Source organism: Struthio camelus, chromosome 24 (assembly GCF_040807025.1).
Source record: "Struthio camelus isolate bStrCam1 chromosome 24, bStrCam1.hap1, whole genome shotgun sequence".
Taxonomy (NCBI): domain Eukaryota; kingdom Metazoa; phylum Chordata; class Aves; order Struthioniformes; family Struthionidae; genus Struthio; species Struthio camelus.
In genome coordinates, this window is record NC_090965.1 from 9,787,739 (window position 1) to 9,804,651 (window position 16,913).

The 16,913-nt window shown below is 36.0% G+C and overlaps 1 protein-coding gene across 15 annotated transcripts in view; it reads left to right on the forward strand.

Annotated features, from left to right (window-relative positions):
• MAGI3 (membrane associated guanylate kinase, WW and PDZ domain containing 3) overlaps nt 1–16,913 on the forward strand; it is a 106,335-nt gene that overhangs the window by 57,009 nt on the left and 32,413 nt on the right. For 14 of the 15 annotated variants that reach the window (XR_011136241.1, XM_068918628.1, XM_068918627.1 and 11 more), the window contains 7 exons: nt 5,244–5,360; nt 7,837–7,956; nt 9,795–10,004; nt 11,337–11,511; nt 12,629–12,708; nt 14,882–14,939; nt 16,478–16,572. Coding sequence is in view for 14 of the 15 variants with exons in the window: in XM_068918627.1 (XP_068774728.1) it covers nt 5,244–5,360; nt 7,837–7,956; nt 9,795–10,004; nt 11,337–11,511; nt 12,629–12,708; nt 14,882–14,939; nt 16,478–16,572 (855 nt within the window). In the remaining variant the exon portion in view is untranslated. The other variant, XM_068918630.1, reaches the window with a different exon arrangement.

Genomic DNA, 16,913 nt, shown 5'->3' on the forward strand with positions numbered 1-16,913 from the left:
GCTTCACAGTAATTTATTTTGCTGTAGACTCAAGTCTCAAATGACTTGAGTCTTTTTTTTTTTTAAGCTTAGTTTTCCTTACTGAACTGCAGTATGCATGTATCCTCATTTAAATAGTGCCTTTTGTGGTTAATTTAAGTTAAATTAGAAAACAAGAGACTTGTGCCCATTCATCTTGGAGAATATGAATAGTATAAAGTACGTTATTCATCTTGACTGATTCCAGTGTTTCATGTGTCATCCATTAGGGACAGTACAGCAGGGAAACAAGCAGAAACCCTAAACTTATTAGGTCATTTCAGAGAGTCCGCTACTTGAGGTCTTCCTAAAAGCCTGTCTGAAAGAGGCAGTGTAAAGAAGCATGTTCAGTTCTTTAAGGGGGAAATAATTGTTTTTTACATAAGAACAAGCTCTAGAAGTTGCCTAAAGCATCTTTACTATTACTTTATTTTTCTACTTTCTAATTCATGCCATTTTCTGGGTGGCTTTCTGTCCTTTTCTCTGCGTAGTATTTTGGTTGACTTTCTTCAGTTTTCCCCAGGCAGTCCTTCAATCTTCAATTTAGTCTTTTTGGTCTCAGAATGCAGTCCAATCTTTAAGGATTTTAGTGTTAGGATAAACCCTTTAATGACAGCATATTCTTAGTAACAGCTTTGTTTTTACTTTTTTTGACTGAGTTGATATTTATTGAAAATTGTTTTAAAAAACATTGTATTTGTTGCAATGAGGTTGTTTTTGTGAGCTTTTAAGTTTTAAGACATAAAGGGAGGAAGATCAGTGAATAAGTAAGGTCTGTTTAATTCTATGTCTATTACAGATTTTTACCTTTTGCCAAGGTTTTCCTACGTGCAGCACTATGAACTTAGTTAACAACAGTATTCGTGTGCCGAAGTGAAATATGCTTGTATTGTTAAAGTGAAATGGTATAGCTATGGTTTTGACAGGGAGATGGATGGACCATTTGAGTGGTAAAACATTTTTTTAATATTGAGAAACCATCTTGTCTACAAGCAATGAAGCAATTTGTAGTAACAAATGGAAAATATTTTTTCTGACTAGGGATTACGCCATTTATTTTCATTTTTTATGACATGTTTTGCTCAATGCGCTGCAGGAAGCAAATCCGAAGCTTTATAAAGAACAGCTCGCGATGGCAAAACAGGGAATTCAGTTCAGGGTTTGCTGTCATAACAACAAAGAACGTTCAACCCAGGAGAGCACTGGAAAGTTATGTTGAGTTTCATGTTTGGGGAGGAGCATGGGAGGATAGAGGAGCATGCTACTCACCCCACCCACGTTAGTGGTAATTACTTTATCATTTGTATTGTTTCTGAGGATTGTACTTTGGTACCTTCTTAATACTGTAGAATCCTTTTTCTGTTTCTGAAAGTAATAGATGTAAGCATTAAATGAAGATGAAAAACGGGACTTCATGCGGAGCTCAAGACTAGTGCTTAAGCACTGTATGTGTGACATTTGTTGTTGAGGGGGAAGGGGGACAGGGACGTGGATGGTTAGTTTTTTGTTTCAGGACAATGCAGACGTATAAAAAGAAAGGGCTGGTTGATAGTCTCACATGGTTCCACTTTTGAATGTTTTCCATCATTCCTTTTGTTTCAGTTGGATGACAGAGAGTGATAACTGGAAGACTGTTTACTGTTAATGAATGATGATAAATAAGATGATGTTTGAGAGATGCATGTAAAGTGTTTATCTACCCTGAATGGGGTAGATATTTTAAGATGTACAGAATTGCCTGTATCTTCTTAGCCTTGCAAGCACATTATAAAATAAAGGGAAATGGAATAGGAAAATGCTGAAGATTGTTTTCAACACAGAATTGTTTCAAAATTGAAAATTTGGTTTTCCGTTCTTGGGGCAAGGTATTTTGTTAAATGAATAGGTGTGTGAATATTTCAATTTTCCCCACACTTTACATATATAGTCTGATATCAGTTCTTGAGAGCCAATTTTAGCTTTTTTTTAAATCAGAAATTCCTCTTTGCTGAGCAAGCTTCTACGATTAAGAATTATCTTTACCATATTTTTTCATCCTTTTATTTGCAGCTCAGCAACATAAATATATATGTTATTTTATACACATTGTATTTTTTGGTGTTCAGTTATACTCCTTCTGAAGAACAGATCACAATAGTCTCTGCTCCCTGGCCCATCTTATGTAGTTAACCTGTTAAAGATTTGGTATCTCTCTTTTTTCTTTTTTTTTTTAATGCAACAACAAACCCTATAATGCTGGCATTAGTAGGTAATGCATAGAATTACTAATTTATTGCCTGTCAAGAAGGGAAGCATAGACCTGCCAAACACACAGCCCACTTTGCAGTAGTGCCACATGATTTTGGAAAATCAAACTCACCTGTGCTGCTAGCACTGGTTAATAGTGGTGGAAAAAATATTATCTTTTACAAATTTGACGTTTCATAATAGTACAGTTACCTTGATTTTAAGGTGTGGATGACCTTTGTATTAAGACTAATGTGGGTCTGATACCCTATTTCATTCCCTTAGGCATTTTGAGATAGTCTCTTCTAGGGCTGGGTCTCAGCAAACTTCACAGACTCCTGTTAGAATTGCTCATATGACGATTTCGTTAAATTTCCTTTCTAAATTGACCGTTATGTGGTCAACCTATTACCTTTTCCTGCAAAAAAAATCCCTAGTTTGGAAAAATACTTCAGAGAATCGTGTTAGATATGCCCTTGCTTATATAGATGGAGCTCTTCCAGTTCTCTGAGTTCAAAAATAAGTCAAATTATCATTGCACTGGGTGCTTCATAGCCTGTTGCAGACTTAACTTAAAATGAGCTGTTGTCTGTTACAATTTTGCGTCAGCTCGCTGTGATGTACCAGCATAAGCACGCTATTGGCCATCTCCTACGTTGTTGTTTAGAGACAAAGACTAAAAGTCTTTCTCCCTAAAGCCCTGAGTGTTCTGCTAAAGTACGTAACTTTATCAAGGTCACTGAACCCTATGTAATGTGCTTTCTGGGAAGATGACAGGGTACAAAAGATTGTTTTGTACCCTTCTGTCAGAAGGATGTAGAAGTAATACAAGAGCTCAGTTATTTGTGTGCTAAAGGGGCAATGGTGATCTAGTGATATGACAGATTTGCTAATGATACCTGACAGAAGTATTGCAAACAAATAATTGTAAAGAACTCCTCTATAATGCAGTATTTCTAAAAAAGAAAATATTTTCTTCTTATAAGATCAAGAATGTAGACTCCAATGTGACAAAAGACTGAATTCAGGTGCCTAATTGATAGATGTAAAATTGAATAGAAAGTATTACCGTTATGTCATGCATGTTTTGAAGCAATGTTCTATCTGAGCGGACATTTAATTTGGTAATAGATTTTGTATTTTAACTATTTATTCATTTCAGAACACTTCAGGAATATTGTCACTGTCTATCTTGGAGGATACTGAGATAGGTTGTTGCGCATAAATTCACTTTTTATTGCTCTGTTCTCCCTATTAAGCTATAGTTGTCTCTACAAAACGTGGCTGTAATTGTCTCTTTTCCTATAGAAAAAAGAGTTAGCTTAATTCTAAACGTAGTTAATGATTCGGCTTGTTTTATTGCAAGAGTATGACTATGTGGATACAAAAAGATCTGTATTTTCAAAATATCGACATAATATCCTTTTATATAAGAGGAGTAGATTTTACTTTGTTTTCTTGCCTGCAGATAGTTTAATGCATGCATGTTTTTCTACCAGTGGTAACTCTCAGTATTTAGTCTTCCAGTTGGTGTGTAGTTTTTACTTGTGTGATATGAGGAAAGCTTTGTAAATAGTATTTTAGTTTCTGCAAGCCTGAAACATGAACTATACCTTTGCTTTTCTGAAGGATCTCCATCAGTTTTTAGGTAGTTTACAATAGATTAACTGTTTCCATAGGAAATACTTTACAAGGCACAGATCATGGAGTATTGTTATAATATTACTATTTTTTTACTGTTCAGTTATGGGCATTTAACAACTAAAACCACAGATATGAGGTACGCAAATGGCTGTGAAATTTCCAGTGCATGCATATGTGAGTGCTGGAAAAGAGAATAGTCATAAACATTTAGATGTTTGAAGTTACAGATTGATTGTCTTTACAGTAGTTCAGCGTAGAACTACTCTACTCGGTTGTACGGTCTGTTCTCTTACTGGAAGATGGGACCTGCCTGCTGATTTTTCTTTTCATAGTCAGAATAAGTATATTAGCGGTACATTTTCATATATTTCCTTTGAAAAAGATTCAATAAAAATCTTGTGAAATGTTCACTTAAGGTACATCAAGAATGCAGCACTCACATTTTAATGCTTTGCAGAATGGTGTTCTACAAAAACGGAATAGTGGGTATGTAGTTTGTACACTTATATAAACATGGTATATCTTAGTACAGAACCCTGTTGACAGGCAATAGTTTATCTCCTACTGTAGAAAAAAAAAAAAAAAAACTAAGCCCATTGAACAAGAAAAATTTACAGATCCATATTCGGACTTGTAAATTGTAGTTAAATATTATATATCCAGTTTCTCCCTGCATGAGCAAGTTGAATATTTTAGTAATTAGGATCACAAATCTGAAGTTAGGTTAAAGCTTGCATAACAACACTCGAGGGGGAAAAAGCATCTGAACAGAATTTGAAACAAAAGGTCTGGATTTAAGATCATAGTTAAGCAAAAAGTGCCTCTTTTTTTTTTTAATGGTGAATACATAAATGAATGACCATATTTATAGTCAAGATATCGAAATTTTAGACATTTTCTTTGCAGCTATGAAGTAGTTATAAAACCAATAAGATAATATTATACTCTGTAACACGATTTAGCTTTGCTGCCTGTGTTTGCTTACTAGACCGTGCACTGTGTTATCGTTCAGTCTTCTTCTGTTATACTGATTTTGTCCTATATCATCAATTTCCACAAAGAGAGTTGAGACCTGTTAATACTCTGTAACTAGAAAGCTCTTTGTTTAGTAACTCCATCTATTTTTTTCCTTACGGCAGGAAACTTGATCAACGTCAAAATGTTTTTCCTCAGCTTAAATAGATTTTAACATATAACTGTGAGGCTGTGAGGTGGTTAAAAATACTTTTGCCTCCATATTGCTATTTTTGAAGTATTAAAATTTTATCATTAGAAAGAATGAATCTTTTTGCCACAGGAATTCCACCTGCACAGCTTTTGTTTTATTTGCTTGCTTGCTTGTTTGTTTGTTTTAGGAAAAGTCATCAACAAAGATTTGCGTCACTACTTGAGCCTTCAGTTCCAGAAAGGCTCAATAGACCATAAACTACAGCAAGTGATCAGAGACAATCTCTATTTGAGAACCATCCCGTGTAAGTATATAAAGGTCAGCCTCATTTGGTCTGTATGTGCTAAACGTCACATAATTCAAGAGCTTTAAATTCTTTCTCTCTTAGTCTGGTTTATATTTTTACCTTTTCACAGTAGAAGTTTCTGTAAACGGCTTTGTCAGAACAGTCTCGTATCTTAAGTTGCAATGGAAAGTTACTACCAATATGGTCTGACAAAACAGCAAAAGCTTCAGAATTCAAAGCTCAGAGTATTTCAGTACCTTCACAATATCAGTTTTTAACTCATTGGAAGTTTGTAATTTATTATTGACGTTAGAATAACCATAGTCACCATGGGAAATACATCTTCCTCAGCATGATTAAGCAGAGTGAACACATCATGATTTTGGTCAATGTATTGTTTTTTGCACAAAGAGGAGATTAAGATCCCTCAGGCTGTCACATAGAGCTAGACAGAGCAGCGCAGCTGGAAGGGGGAGGCGCAGGAGGGATTATATACAAAAAAGGAGACCCAACTGCTGCAATGACACAAGATACAGGGGAACTGTTGCTGATTAATCCTGAAAAAAGTAGGAGTTGGCAGTGGCAAGAGGGAGACTGAATCTGTGGCCCAGGAAGAGGAGGAAGAAGCAGGGTATGGACAAATGTAAGTGTCATAACAGGAATTAGAGATTCTGGATGGACCTATCTCATCTGTTATGCCAGCCCTTCTACGCTGAGCATCTGTCAGCATCTCTCAGTTCAGCCAAGGCGGGTGTTAACTAGGTACCTGAAGGTACCACTTCTGAGAATGAAAAGTCATTTTGTCAGTCTTTTTTTTTTTTTTTTTTTTTTTTTTAAGTTGCTCATCACTGATTAGCTTCAAAGGCTCTTATAAAGAGGTTTGAAACCTTTCACTCTGAGTGCCTATCAGTATCAGACTGTTAATGATTTTAGACTTTTCTCACTCTAAAACTGTTCATTGGAGCAAGTGTGCTTAAGATCATTCTTCTATTTAATTACCAGACCTCCTTAAAGCATTCCGTGTGCCTTCTATGCGAGAAAATTTACCATTTACTTTACAGATAGGCTGAGGGGAAATTTCCAGTGAAGAGAATAAACTTCTGGTGATGGTGAATCCCGTGTGTGGTTTGTAGATGGCACTTACTAAATGATTGACCTAGGACAATTCTGAGCATGAAGTCTAAAGTACACCCATCTTTTTTTTAAAATTGAATATGGAATTAGATGGAATTTTCCCTTGTTATATGTATATAGTATAAAGGGTTTTGCTTACTCTACTGGGAGGTTGGGCCGTTCTGGTGGAGTAATTATAGCTTCTAAAAGCATCTCAAACTGTTTGCATAGATAAAAAAACATTTCTTTCAGTTTACAGAAAGCCCCTTTCAAGGACAATGACAGCTACCAAACATCCTGTCTGTGCTTTTTGCCCTTCTGCCCCATTTATTTTCTGAATTATCATAAAATCATCCTTTACTTTGTCTTGCAAGTTTACTGATTAAAAAGACTCATTACCTATTGTGTTTACATATTCATTGAATAACAAATTTAGAACAGCTTGTCAGCTAACATTTTTATAACTACAGAAATTCCACTCTCAATTTAGCAACATTATAATATTGAGCATGCCCAGGAGTTTGTGACTTTCTTAAAAAATAATAATATTGAAATGCAGTTTGCTTACTAACAGCTCTTCTTTTTCAGGCTACTCCCTAAAAAAACTGACACGTACCTTTAAAATGCTATTAGGTTATAATCAGTGCTAAAGTCCTTTCTAGGAGAGCTTTAATTAAGCTGTTACAACTATGGGAGACCCTAATTCATAGACTTAAACTCTTGGAGAACTTCTACATTGACGCAGCGGTTTACTAGTTGCTTTGAAGTTTTGTTTTATGACAGCTAGTGGCTTTTTTCCTTCAGAAAAAAGCTTACCTATAACCAGGGTTTGAAGTATAGATGAATTGCACTCTAAACTGTGAGGTTAAGAATGGTTTCTGTGCCTAGTTATGGATTTGGTGACTCAAAAATCAAATGTTTGTAGTCACGCTGACTTCTTTGCAAATTACTGAATTGGTATGGGTGCTCAAGAAATGGCAAAAGATAAAGCACCCACACAACTGTGTTAAAATACGGTAGCTGTTAAACAGTTCCCCAAAATCACGAACTAGCATTGCCTAGTCCAGGTCACCACCAGCTTCCACTGAATTAGTATTTGGTTCACAAAGTAGATGAAAAAAATCTCTCTTATTACCACTTCATCCTGCTTTTCTTTCTCCTCCTCCCTTGATACTGTAACTGTCATTCCTACATAATTTATTGCCCTAGTTTTTATACATTACTGTTTGCTTGCTTGCAAGTATTCTCTTATCTTCCTGGATAGATACCATCGTTGCATAAAGCTTCAAACATCTACTCTTTTTACTGAATTTTACAGGCAGCATTTGATAAACAGGCAGCATTTAAGTATTGACAGTGTGTTTTTTCTCTGTCTTTTCAGGCACTACGAGGGCTCCCAGAGATGGGGAGGTCCCTGGAGTAGACTATAACTTCATTCCTGTTGAGCAGTTCAAAGCACTGGAAGAAAGTGGAGCCTTGCTAGAAAGTGGGACATACGATGGTATGTTGATCATGTTTATAAGAATGAGAATACATCTAGGACTCATGTCTAATACCTTTGCCTAAGTGTAGCTCTGTGAATCCAGGAGGTGCCACGTTTCCTGTCCATTGATGGTTATTACAGGAGTAGAGAAGCAATGTTATGTCTGTGTTGTAGTTGGAGTATCTGTGAAGAGAAGTAGCAGTCTTGTTTTTAAGCTTTATTTGGGCTCTTTATCACTTCTGCCACTAAATCATGAGCAGTTCTGCCAACCGGTCTTACCCTGGGTTTTTGCTTTGTTTTGTTTTGTTTTAAAGGGTTAGATAACTCACATCCCTGAAGCAAAACCCCAAACCCACCTTTTTTAAAATGGGAGAGAGGAGAGACAAGTTTGATTGAACTCTCAGATGTCTTGCACTACTGTAGAGCATACTGTGGTTGCAAATATGTTTCAAATAACAGTTGCTTGTTTTCTGTTGTCTTTTACTATTATACAACTTACCTTTTGAATAGAACTCATTGCAGATTTCTCATGTTACTTTTTGTGTGTAAGGTTATAAAATCTGAAATATGATTTAGCTAGCTATTTTTTTAAATATGTAGTTGACTGGAGATCAACTAAATTACAGCCATATTTTCAGAAATGCTGAGCATATGCAGCTTTTGTTGATGTTAAACTGAAGTCATTTACCGGATTATGATCCAGCATGATTTCGAAATATATTACAAACAAAAAACATACATATCCAGGACTTCTTTCTTAGGTGTTGGTTTTATCTGGCATGTGAATGAAATTAGTTCACAAAAAAGAAAAAAACCAAAATTTTTAAAATGGGTAGAACCCACAGTAAAAATTTTGTGAAAGGCTCTGTACTACTTTATGTGTCTCATACAGTCTGCAGAATCACCCTGTCTCTGGAAATCTCCTAAGCAAATTTAGAGTAAACTAGCACTTCTTTTTTCTTAGCTCCCTTTTATCTGGATTTTATCACTTTGAGCCTGGCCTTCAGTGATATTTTCAGAAGGGTTTTTTTATTATTTTTATGGTCAAAACAAAGTCTAGCCACCAAACATTAACTAAGCAGGAATTTTGGGAAGCTCTGTTGCTCCATAGTGAACTCCCTAATAAAAATCACATGAGCAGTCAGAGAATTCATTTGCCCAAATTCTTTTCCAGAGAACAACAGATGATTCCTAACCTTTGTGGTTTAGATTAAAATATTGAAGTAAAAATCTGTTCATTTTTCTCAGGTATAAATCATTTTGAGACCAAGTGATATGAGCAGCTCGCTTTGGCAAGTGTGTTGCCAGCTGACAATGTGGGACTATAGTTTTTAAATCAATTATTTCTAGTTGTGTTTATGTAAATAGATATTTTATGTCTCTGCGCAAAATCAATTTGCTTTTTGACTTTAGTGTGTTTCTATTGCTGCATGTTATTCCAGATAATCAGTACATGTTGTACAATACAATAGGAGCAGGTGATTTTCACTGTTTTACTTCTCTCGAACTGTTCTCTAAGTTCGTTTCTGGTGCATTAGTAAATACAAGTCAAAAAACCAAATCAATCTTTTTCTCTGGAGACCTGTGGCAGGATAGAAATGTTGAATCAAGCCTGTTATTTTCTGATGTACAATAGCACTGTTAGAAAAAATATGCTGTAGGAATAGATAATTCTTGAGCATTGTTTTTTTTTTTTATAGTACTAGTGTTGTCTTTAAAAAGTTAAATTACAGTTCAGGTGTTTCACCAATAAACATAGGCAACATTACATAGGCAATGAAATGTTCACAACAACTGCCAGCACTTTCAGCAGGTATATATGCTTTTAATTATCTTGATTTTTATTTCCTGGTCAGGTAATTTCTATGGTACTCCAAAGCCTCCAGCAGAGCCCAGTCCCTTTCAGCCCGATCCAGTGGATCAAGTTCTTTTTGACAATGATTTTGATACTGAATCACAGAGGAAAAGAACCACATCAGTCAGCAAAATGCAAAGGATGGACAGTTCTCTCCCTGAAGAAGAGGAAGAGGAGGAAAAGGAAGCAGTTAATGGCAGTGGAGGGATAGGTTGGTTGACAAGGGGAGAAATTCCCTGAAGTATTTTATGAATGAATAAAAAGTATACAGATAGCATTCGTGCTAGTTTGAACTGTACCCTTAATTTTGGTGAAGTTTGAAGATGATTTTCCATTCAGACAGGATTTTGAATGTGTTTTTACTCTATTTTGAAATGATGTTTAAAAAGAAACAGCTGTTCTCCCAGCCAGATGTGCAATTGCATCATAAAAGGCATTACTCAATAGAGAACATGGAGTGCTGGGTATCAGCCAGTTACATGAAGAGGAAGGAAAAAATTTTTCCACTCTGCAAGTAATGGAATCCCTTTGCAGAGTATAATTCATACCCTGTAAATGTTACCATTTAATTTTGATAAGATAACCTTCGTGTGTAGGAGATTTTAATGAAGCAATTGGTTTAAGGGAGAACACTAACTCTTACTGAAGAATTTTCAGATTATTTTGGTTAAATGAACTATCAGAAACCTGAAACTAACTGCAGTGGTGCATGCAGGGGTCTAACTGCAGGGAATTAAAAAATTGCACAGTGCACTGAGGCTGGACCAGTGTCCAGTAGGATGTTTTAAAGACTGGCATGATGCCCATTTCTTTTTGCTGTCGTTGTTACTCATCTCAAGGGAGGGAGAAGAACTGATAGTGAAGAGAAACAGTCACGTTACGTTTGCAGAAGATCCTATGTATGAGTGTTTAATAAAGACTTATATTGACCCGACTGGGCCTAATCTTGGGCTTCAGGACTGACACACCGTGGTGCAAGTTGCCCTCGTGGCCTGGCTGGTGGTTATGTTAATGTCACAGATATCATCATGTGATTGAGGATACTAAGCATATCCTCCAAACTAAAGGGCTAAGGTTTGCATTTAAAGTTTTCTGCAGTGGCTTTTTTTGAGCTTTTTTTTGGTTGTTGCTTGCAGAGAGGGGTGGTGGGGGTTGTTTATTCTTCTGGCAGTTTGGGTCTTTTCCACATTTTGATTCTGGTGCTTTGAGAAGTGCTAGTGGGATTTTTCCAATAGTATTACAAACACTGTTCTCTATGTAGGAAGTGCAATGAAGTACTCAATTTGGATTTCTGGCAGTGTTGATTTTGCAGCCCAGGTTCAGACAAATAATACAAAATTAATTCTGTTTGGCAAGGGCAAAACAGAGTTCAGTGTTCATGTTAGCTTTTAAAAGTTCATAGTTTAAAAACAAAAATAGAAAAATGCACATCAAATGAAGGGGTATGTTTGACTTCACTCATAGCCAGAATAAGAGGGTGGTTCTTAATGAGAAACAACACAAACATCTGACAAATAGTAACACTTTCCCTGAACAACTGCAGAAAACAAAGAAAAACATTCAGATTCTTCTGACTGGATGAAACCTGTTCCCAGTTACAACCAGACAAGCAGCTCCATGGATTTCAGAAATTATTTGTCAAGGGACGAAACGCTGGAACCTCTACCCAAGAACTGGGAGATGGCCTACACAGACACTGGCATGATCTACTTCATAGAGTGAGTAGACTGACATCTCTTGAAGAGTTAATGCACCTTTCTGAAAGTAACAAGTCCAGAGAATCTGCAGTCTAAGATGATGTCTGCTGTTGTTATGCTCCATTTTATCTGTCTGCTGTTGTTATGCTCCATTTTATCTGTTCTTATTTTGATATTTGTATGACATTTCATGTATTCCTGCTGTTTTGTTCTTTGCTGATAATCATTTATTCTATGTACCTGATTTAATTTCCATAGAGCAGCAATTTTACTAGTATGTCTCCGAGAAGATAAATAATTTCAGGGGTAAGACAGGTTTCAAACCTCTTCACTGTGTTTTCATCTAAGCAGCTCTTACTATTCTTTATTGATGGTTCTTAGTTACTGTACGGGAGGATTTCAATATTATATTTTCTTGTGTGCTGAATGTCATCTGTATAATCCATGTAAATACAGTGAATAATATATTTTTGGATAGTTTTCTATGAATCTGTGATGCAGGAAAGCACTATGATTCTATGTGCAAAGTCAGTTTATTTCGAAGGTGTTATTTCACAAAATACACAGCTGGGTGTGGATATTGCTTGGTAAGGTATAGCATCATATAAGCTTTTATTGTGTGAAATTTCTCTGAAATATGAGAACTTGCTTATTCTTTCTTCTCTACATGTGTTCTTTGACTTGGAATGCATGCTTAAAAATATACATACCACAGTTTAAAGCCCAAGATAGGAAAGCAGTTCATATGTGCAAATGTGAAATAGCCTCTTTTAGGAATTGTAAGGCAAAAAAAAAAATCCTACTGAGAGTTAAGCATAAGTAGAAGCTCAAAATTTTTTTCCTTTCAGGTAGAAACAGCTGATGTTCCCTCAAATGGTTTTGAGGGCAGAGGAGAGTGTTTGTACCTCTCACATTTCTTTTCATATCTGTGCTAGAGAGTCTCCAGTGTGCTGATACTTTTGAGCATCATGGTTGCCTTTTTAGCGTTTTGTTATGTGACTGAGGTGCAAATAGAGGTTAAATTATCTAAAGGCTACAGTTTGCCCGTGGTAGGAAATATTTAGAAGGTAAAGTACAATAAAGTTTCTTCAGTCAGAGGAAATTCTCTTCTTTTAATGGCCTATGTTTTGCTCCACAGTCATAACACCAAGACAACCACGTGGCTTGATCCTCGGCTCTGTAAGAAAGCCAAAGCTCCTGAAGATTGTGAAGATGGAGGTGAGATGTTCAGAATTCACTTGTCACCCATGACTGATAAGTATCTGAGCTCATCACAGTTGGATAAGATGCATTAGTGGTGAATGGGAGCTTCTTCCTGATACGCATGACTCTCTGGAGTGAACAGAGTATAGTGTTGAGTGTCCATGGTTTGGTGGTAATGAGAGGTTATCAAAGACTGGAAAGAGCCATAGAGTATTTTACCTGGAGTGGAGGAATTGGACTGAATTGTGGATATATCTACATTCCAGAGAAGAAAATGACATATTTTGTTCTAATCAAATGTCATTGCTAAGGAGAGAGCTGGATATATTAGTGAAGATCTCACTGGAACTTGTTGTGCAGGTGGGATACAGCAGTAGGGAAGAGTCCATAAGTACTGGAATTTAAAAATAATGAAAGAAGATACGGCACAGTATACATAATAATACATAATGCATGTGACATAATAAGTGATTATGTAAATAAAGGGAAAAATCTGATTCCCTTCAAATCTTCATCCCCTTACGTACAGGTCACGTTCATAATCAGAATGTTCATGGTTGGCCTACAGGCAATTCCCACATAGTCACGCAATTTAGTCAGCTAAAAAATAGTAACAAATAGCTCCATCTCCTGCAAACATCTGACACGTTACAAAAGCTGAGGCAAACTCAGAATGGCCTATCATCTTTCTAAACTGCATAGCCTAACAATCATGTATTCATAATGAAGCCAGCTGGAGCAACTGCCTTGTACTGCTGCTTATTAAACATATGTAGAGCTCACCACGGGATAAAAAGAGTACTTTAAACAGAGAGATGCAGGATATCCAAATGAACAGTACTTAAATGAATAGTCCCCCTGGGTCTCTTGTCAAATTATGTGGGGTGATGTTGGTATTAATAATTGGTGACATGCTGTTATATGCTGGGAAAATTGCTCTTACCCTCAAACTTAGAGCAGCCTTAAACAAGATTATGTAGAAATTTTATCCTTCAAAATGTCTAGCTAGCTAACTGTATCCATTATTCTAATATTTAAATTTCCGTGGTCAAGGTAACTAGAACAGTAAAGCTAGAATAATCTGCCCTCTGGGTTAACTGCTTATCACCTGCAGTCAATAATGATCTGCTTCTGGGCATCATCAAACTAGAACGTGAATTTGTCACAAAAAGAAGCTTTCTGAAATCTGCAGTCAGTTTAAATGTTGCAGGGGGAGGGGGATTGTAGCATTTAGTTTTATTTCACATGTAACTTTTTTTTAATCTTAGACCCCTAATTTAGGATGTCTTAAAGATCTGAGTACTGGTCACTATAAGCTAACTTGCTCTGGGCTGAGAGAACAGTCAAACTATAGCTGCACAGAACCACATTTAGTCTTCTCAGCAGGATGTGCTAGTGCTGAATTTGATGCTGCCAGAGCTAAACGCATGCTAGCTAGTTTTGGAATGTCTGCACTATATTGTAAACATCAGAATAATCACATTAAAATAGCCTACTGTGATGGGGGCTGTCATCTTATTCATCACTTATGCTTGTCATACTTCTGACTGAAGCCTTTTTGAGTTGACTGAAAACTGAAACGTTATCAGAATGCGGTGAAATATGCTGGTGTTTTTGAGAGAATGAATAAAGGTGGCATTACCCCTGCCAGGTGGTCTTGAATTCAAAGTAAAAGAGGAATGGAGACACATGATGTTTCAAGTTTGGGATTTGATGTAGTGAGGTATTTATAGCTCTCTTTTTGTGATGTATTTGGGGACACAGGCAGTGTGATTGTATTCATGCCATGTAGTTAAAAGAATCAACATCTATCAAACCAAACTGATGATTGATAGGTAGATTAGTTTTAAATAATATATTTTTCTTCCCTCTTTATATGTTCTTCCTCTCTAAAGAGATTAGTTTGTGCCTTGTCTGTAATATGTCTGAAGTGATGTGATTTCGTTAAATGTAAGTCTCCTAATCTAGTAGAACAAAGAGCTAGAACTATAGGGCTCCAAATTCCTTGCAACAGGCTAACAGTCTTTTATTTAGAAGGACCAACCTCAAAGAAATAAAGGAAAGAAAAAAGATCTGCATTTTCTCCATTTTTTTCATGAGTCTGTAATATCTCATTATTTCATAAGAACTCTGATATTTGCAGATAGTTTCCCACTGTAATGGAGAATTTTGTTCTCTCTGATTGCAGAACTTCCTTATGGATGGGAAAAAATAGAAGACCCTCAATATGGAACATATTATGTTGAGTAAGTGGTAACTGCTAACTTGAGCAGAAAATAATGAAGCAGTCCGTATGTATAGGTTGGAATGCAATATAAGTACTAAACATGCTCAGCAGAAATACTTCTAGAGACAGTGAATACATGGTGCCCAATTCTGAAGTAATACCCATGGCGTGACCCTACTGAGTTATTTGAGTGTATTTCTCTTATGGGGGAGGGGGAGAATATCAGTCACAGTAATTAGTTAATGCAAATAATTTCATTTTTCTCAGCTCTAATAAAAATGCGGTGGCTTGATTTAGGAGTGGCTCCTGTTAAATGTGAAAGAGCAAGAGTAACTTATATCTCCTTGCTGTCTCTAAAAAACTATCACAAATAAATAACTACTAATCTGCTGCAGCAGCTTTTCTCAACCTTCTTCAAGTCAGGGTAAATGAAATCTGTCTTAAACCATGGAGAAGAAAATTAGCAAAGCTGAAAATGATAGCTTCAGAGAACAAGCTAGTAAACTTTGGCTTTGCAAAGCCAACACAGGCATTTAAATCCTGTCCAAACTTACTGATTTTTGGCTCTGCTATACTACTCTAGCACTTGGTAGGAAAAGATAAAGACTGATTTTATGAACATCATAGGTGGATGGAGGCCACACATAGTTGGCATCAAGAGAAAAAGCAGGTTTTCCTGCCCCCCCCCCCTTTTTTTTTAATCTCCCTATTCGAGCCTTTTAAACATTTGCAGAGTGGAGTTAAGGTTTACCCTACCTAATAATTCAATTTATCCTGTCACTTCAAGGGCAGTTATAGAAATCAAGAATGAACAGCATAGGGGAGAGTGTCTTGGAAACTTTATATAAAATAACAAACCAGAACAAAACTGCATAGTTTCCTTCTAGGTCAGTATTTCAAGCAGAAATAAGTAATGTAAGCACTTGTAGGTGTGCTGCCAAGAATCTGGGTTCTGAAGCTTCTCATCTTAAGAATTTAATTTACAGCTCAAACAAGGGGAAGGCTGATCCAGTGCTCAGATTGCATATATTTATGTAGAGACTTTTACAGAACAGTTAATGTTCACATAGTCTTTTTCTGGTTGATTTTTTTATAGAGGGAGTTGAGTTTGTATTTAACCCACCTAAGGACAAACAATCCTGTATGTTTCAAGAAGCTCTTGAACTTAGGCATTTGATGATAAATGGAATCTTTCAGTCATTGTACTGCCCTCTTAAAATTAAGTTAAATCATAAATGTTGCTTTAAAAAAATGCCAATTTCTTTTCTTTGCTTTATGAAACATTAAAGTTTCAGACCAACGTTCATTGTTACATTTAGACAGCTTCCAGAAAGTAAAATTGCATTGGCTTTTAAAGTAAATCAAGTTGATGATAGAAAAGGAAAAAAAAAAAAAGGCTTTAAATGTTGATTGTGATACTTCAGTGCTCATTTCTCCAGAGCATCAATCAGAGGTAAAGAGAAACAGTATTGTACATGTGTTTTTTGTGGTTGTCTTTCTTATGAAATAGCCAGAATGCTTTCTTATGAAATTCTGTTCTCTCTTTTGTGTTTACAGTCATATTAACCAGAAAACTCAGTTTGAAAACCCAGTGTTGGAAGCCAAAAGAAAAAAACAGTTAGGACAGACTGATGTTGGCACTTCAAAATCAGGTATCACTTAATATTTTGTTCTTTGTTACCGATATCTGTAGGTAAACAATGAAAAATAGCTTGGAAATTGAAGGGTTTGGTGACTATCAGTTCAAATAAGTCTGGCTTTTTTTGCTAGTAGTTCTAAATATTCTAGTTAGTGTTTGTCCTGATGCTTAAAATGATGGTTTTGTTTTGTTTTGCTTAAAGCAATATGTATAATAACTGCAGAAGTTAAGTTGGAAAAATCCACTTAATCATTTTCATATTTGGAGAATTTTTAGTACATAATTCTGCAGCCTAAAGTCATAATATATATTTTTTCAGAATAGGTGGCTCACTGTGTCGTAATCATTTCATCA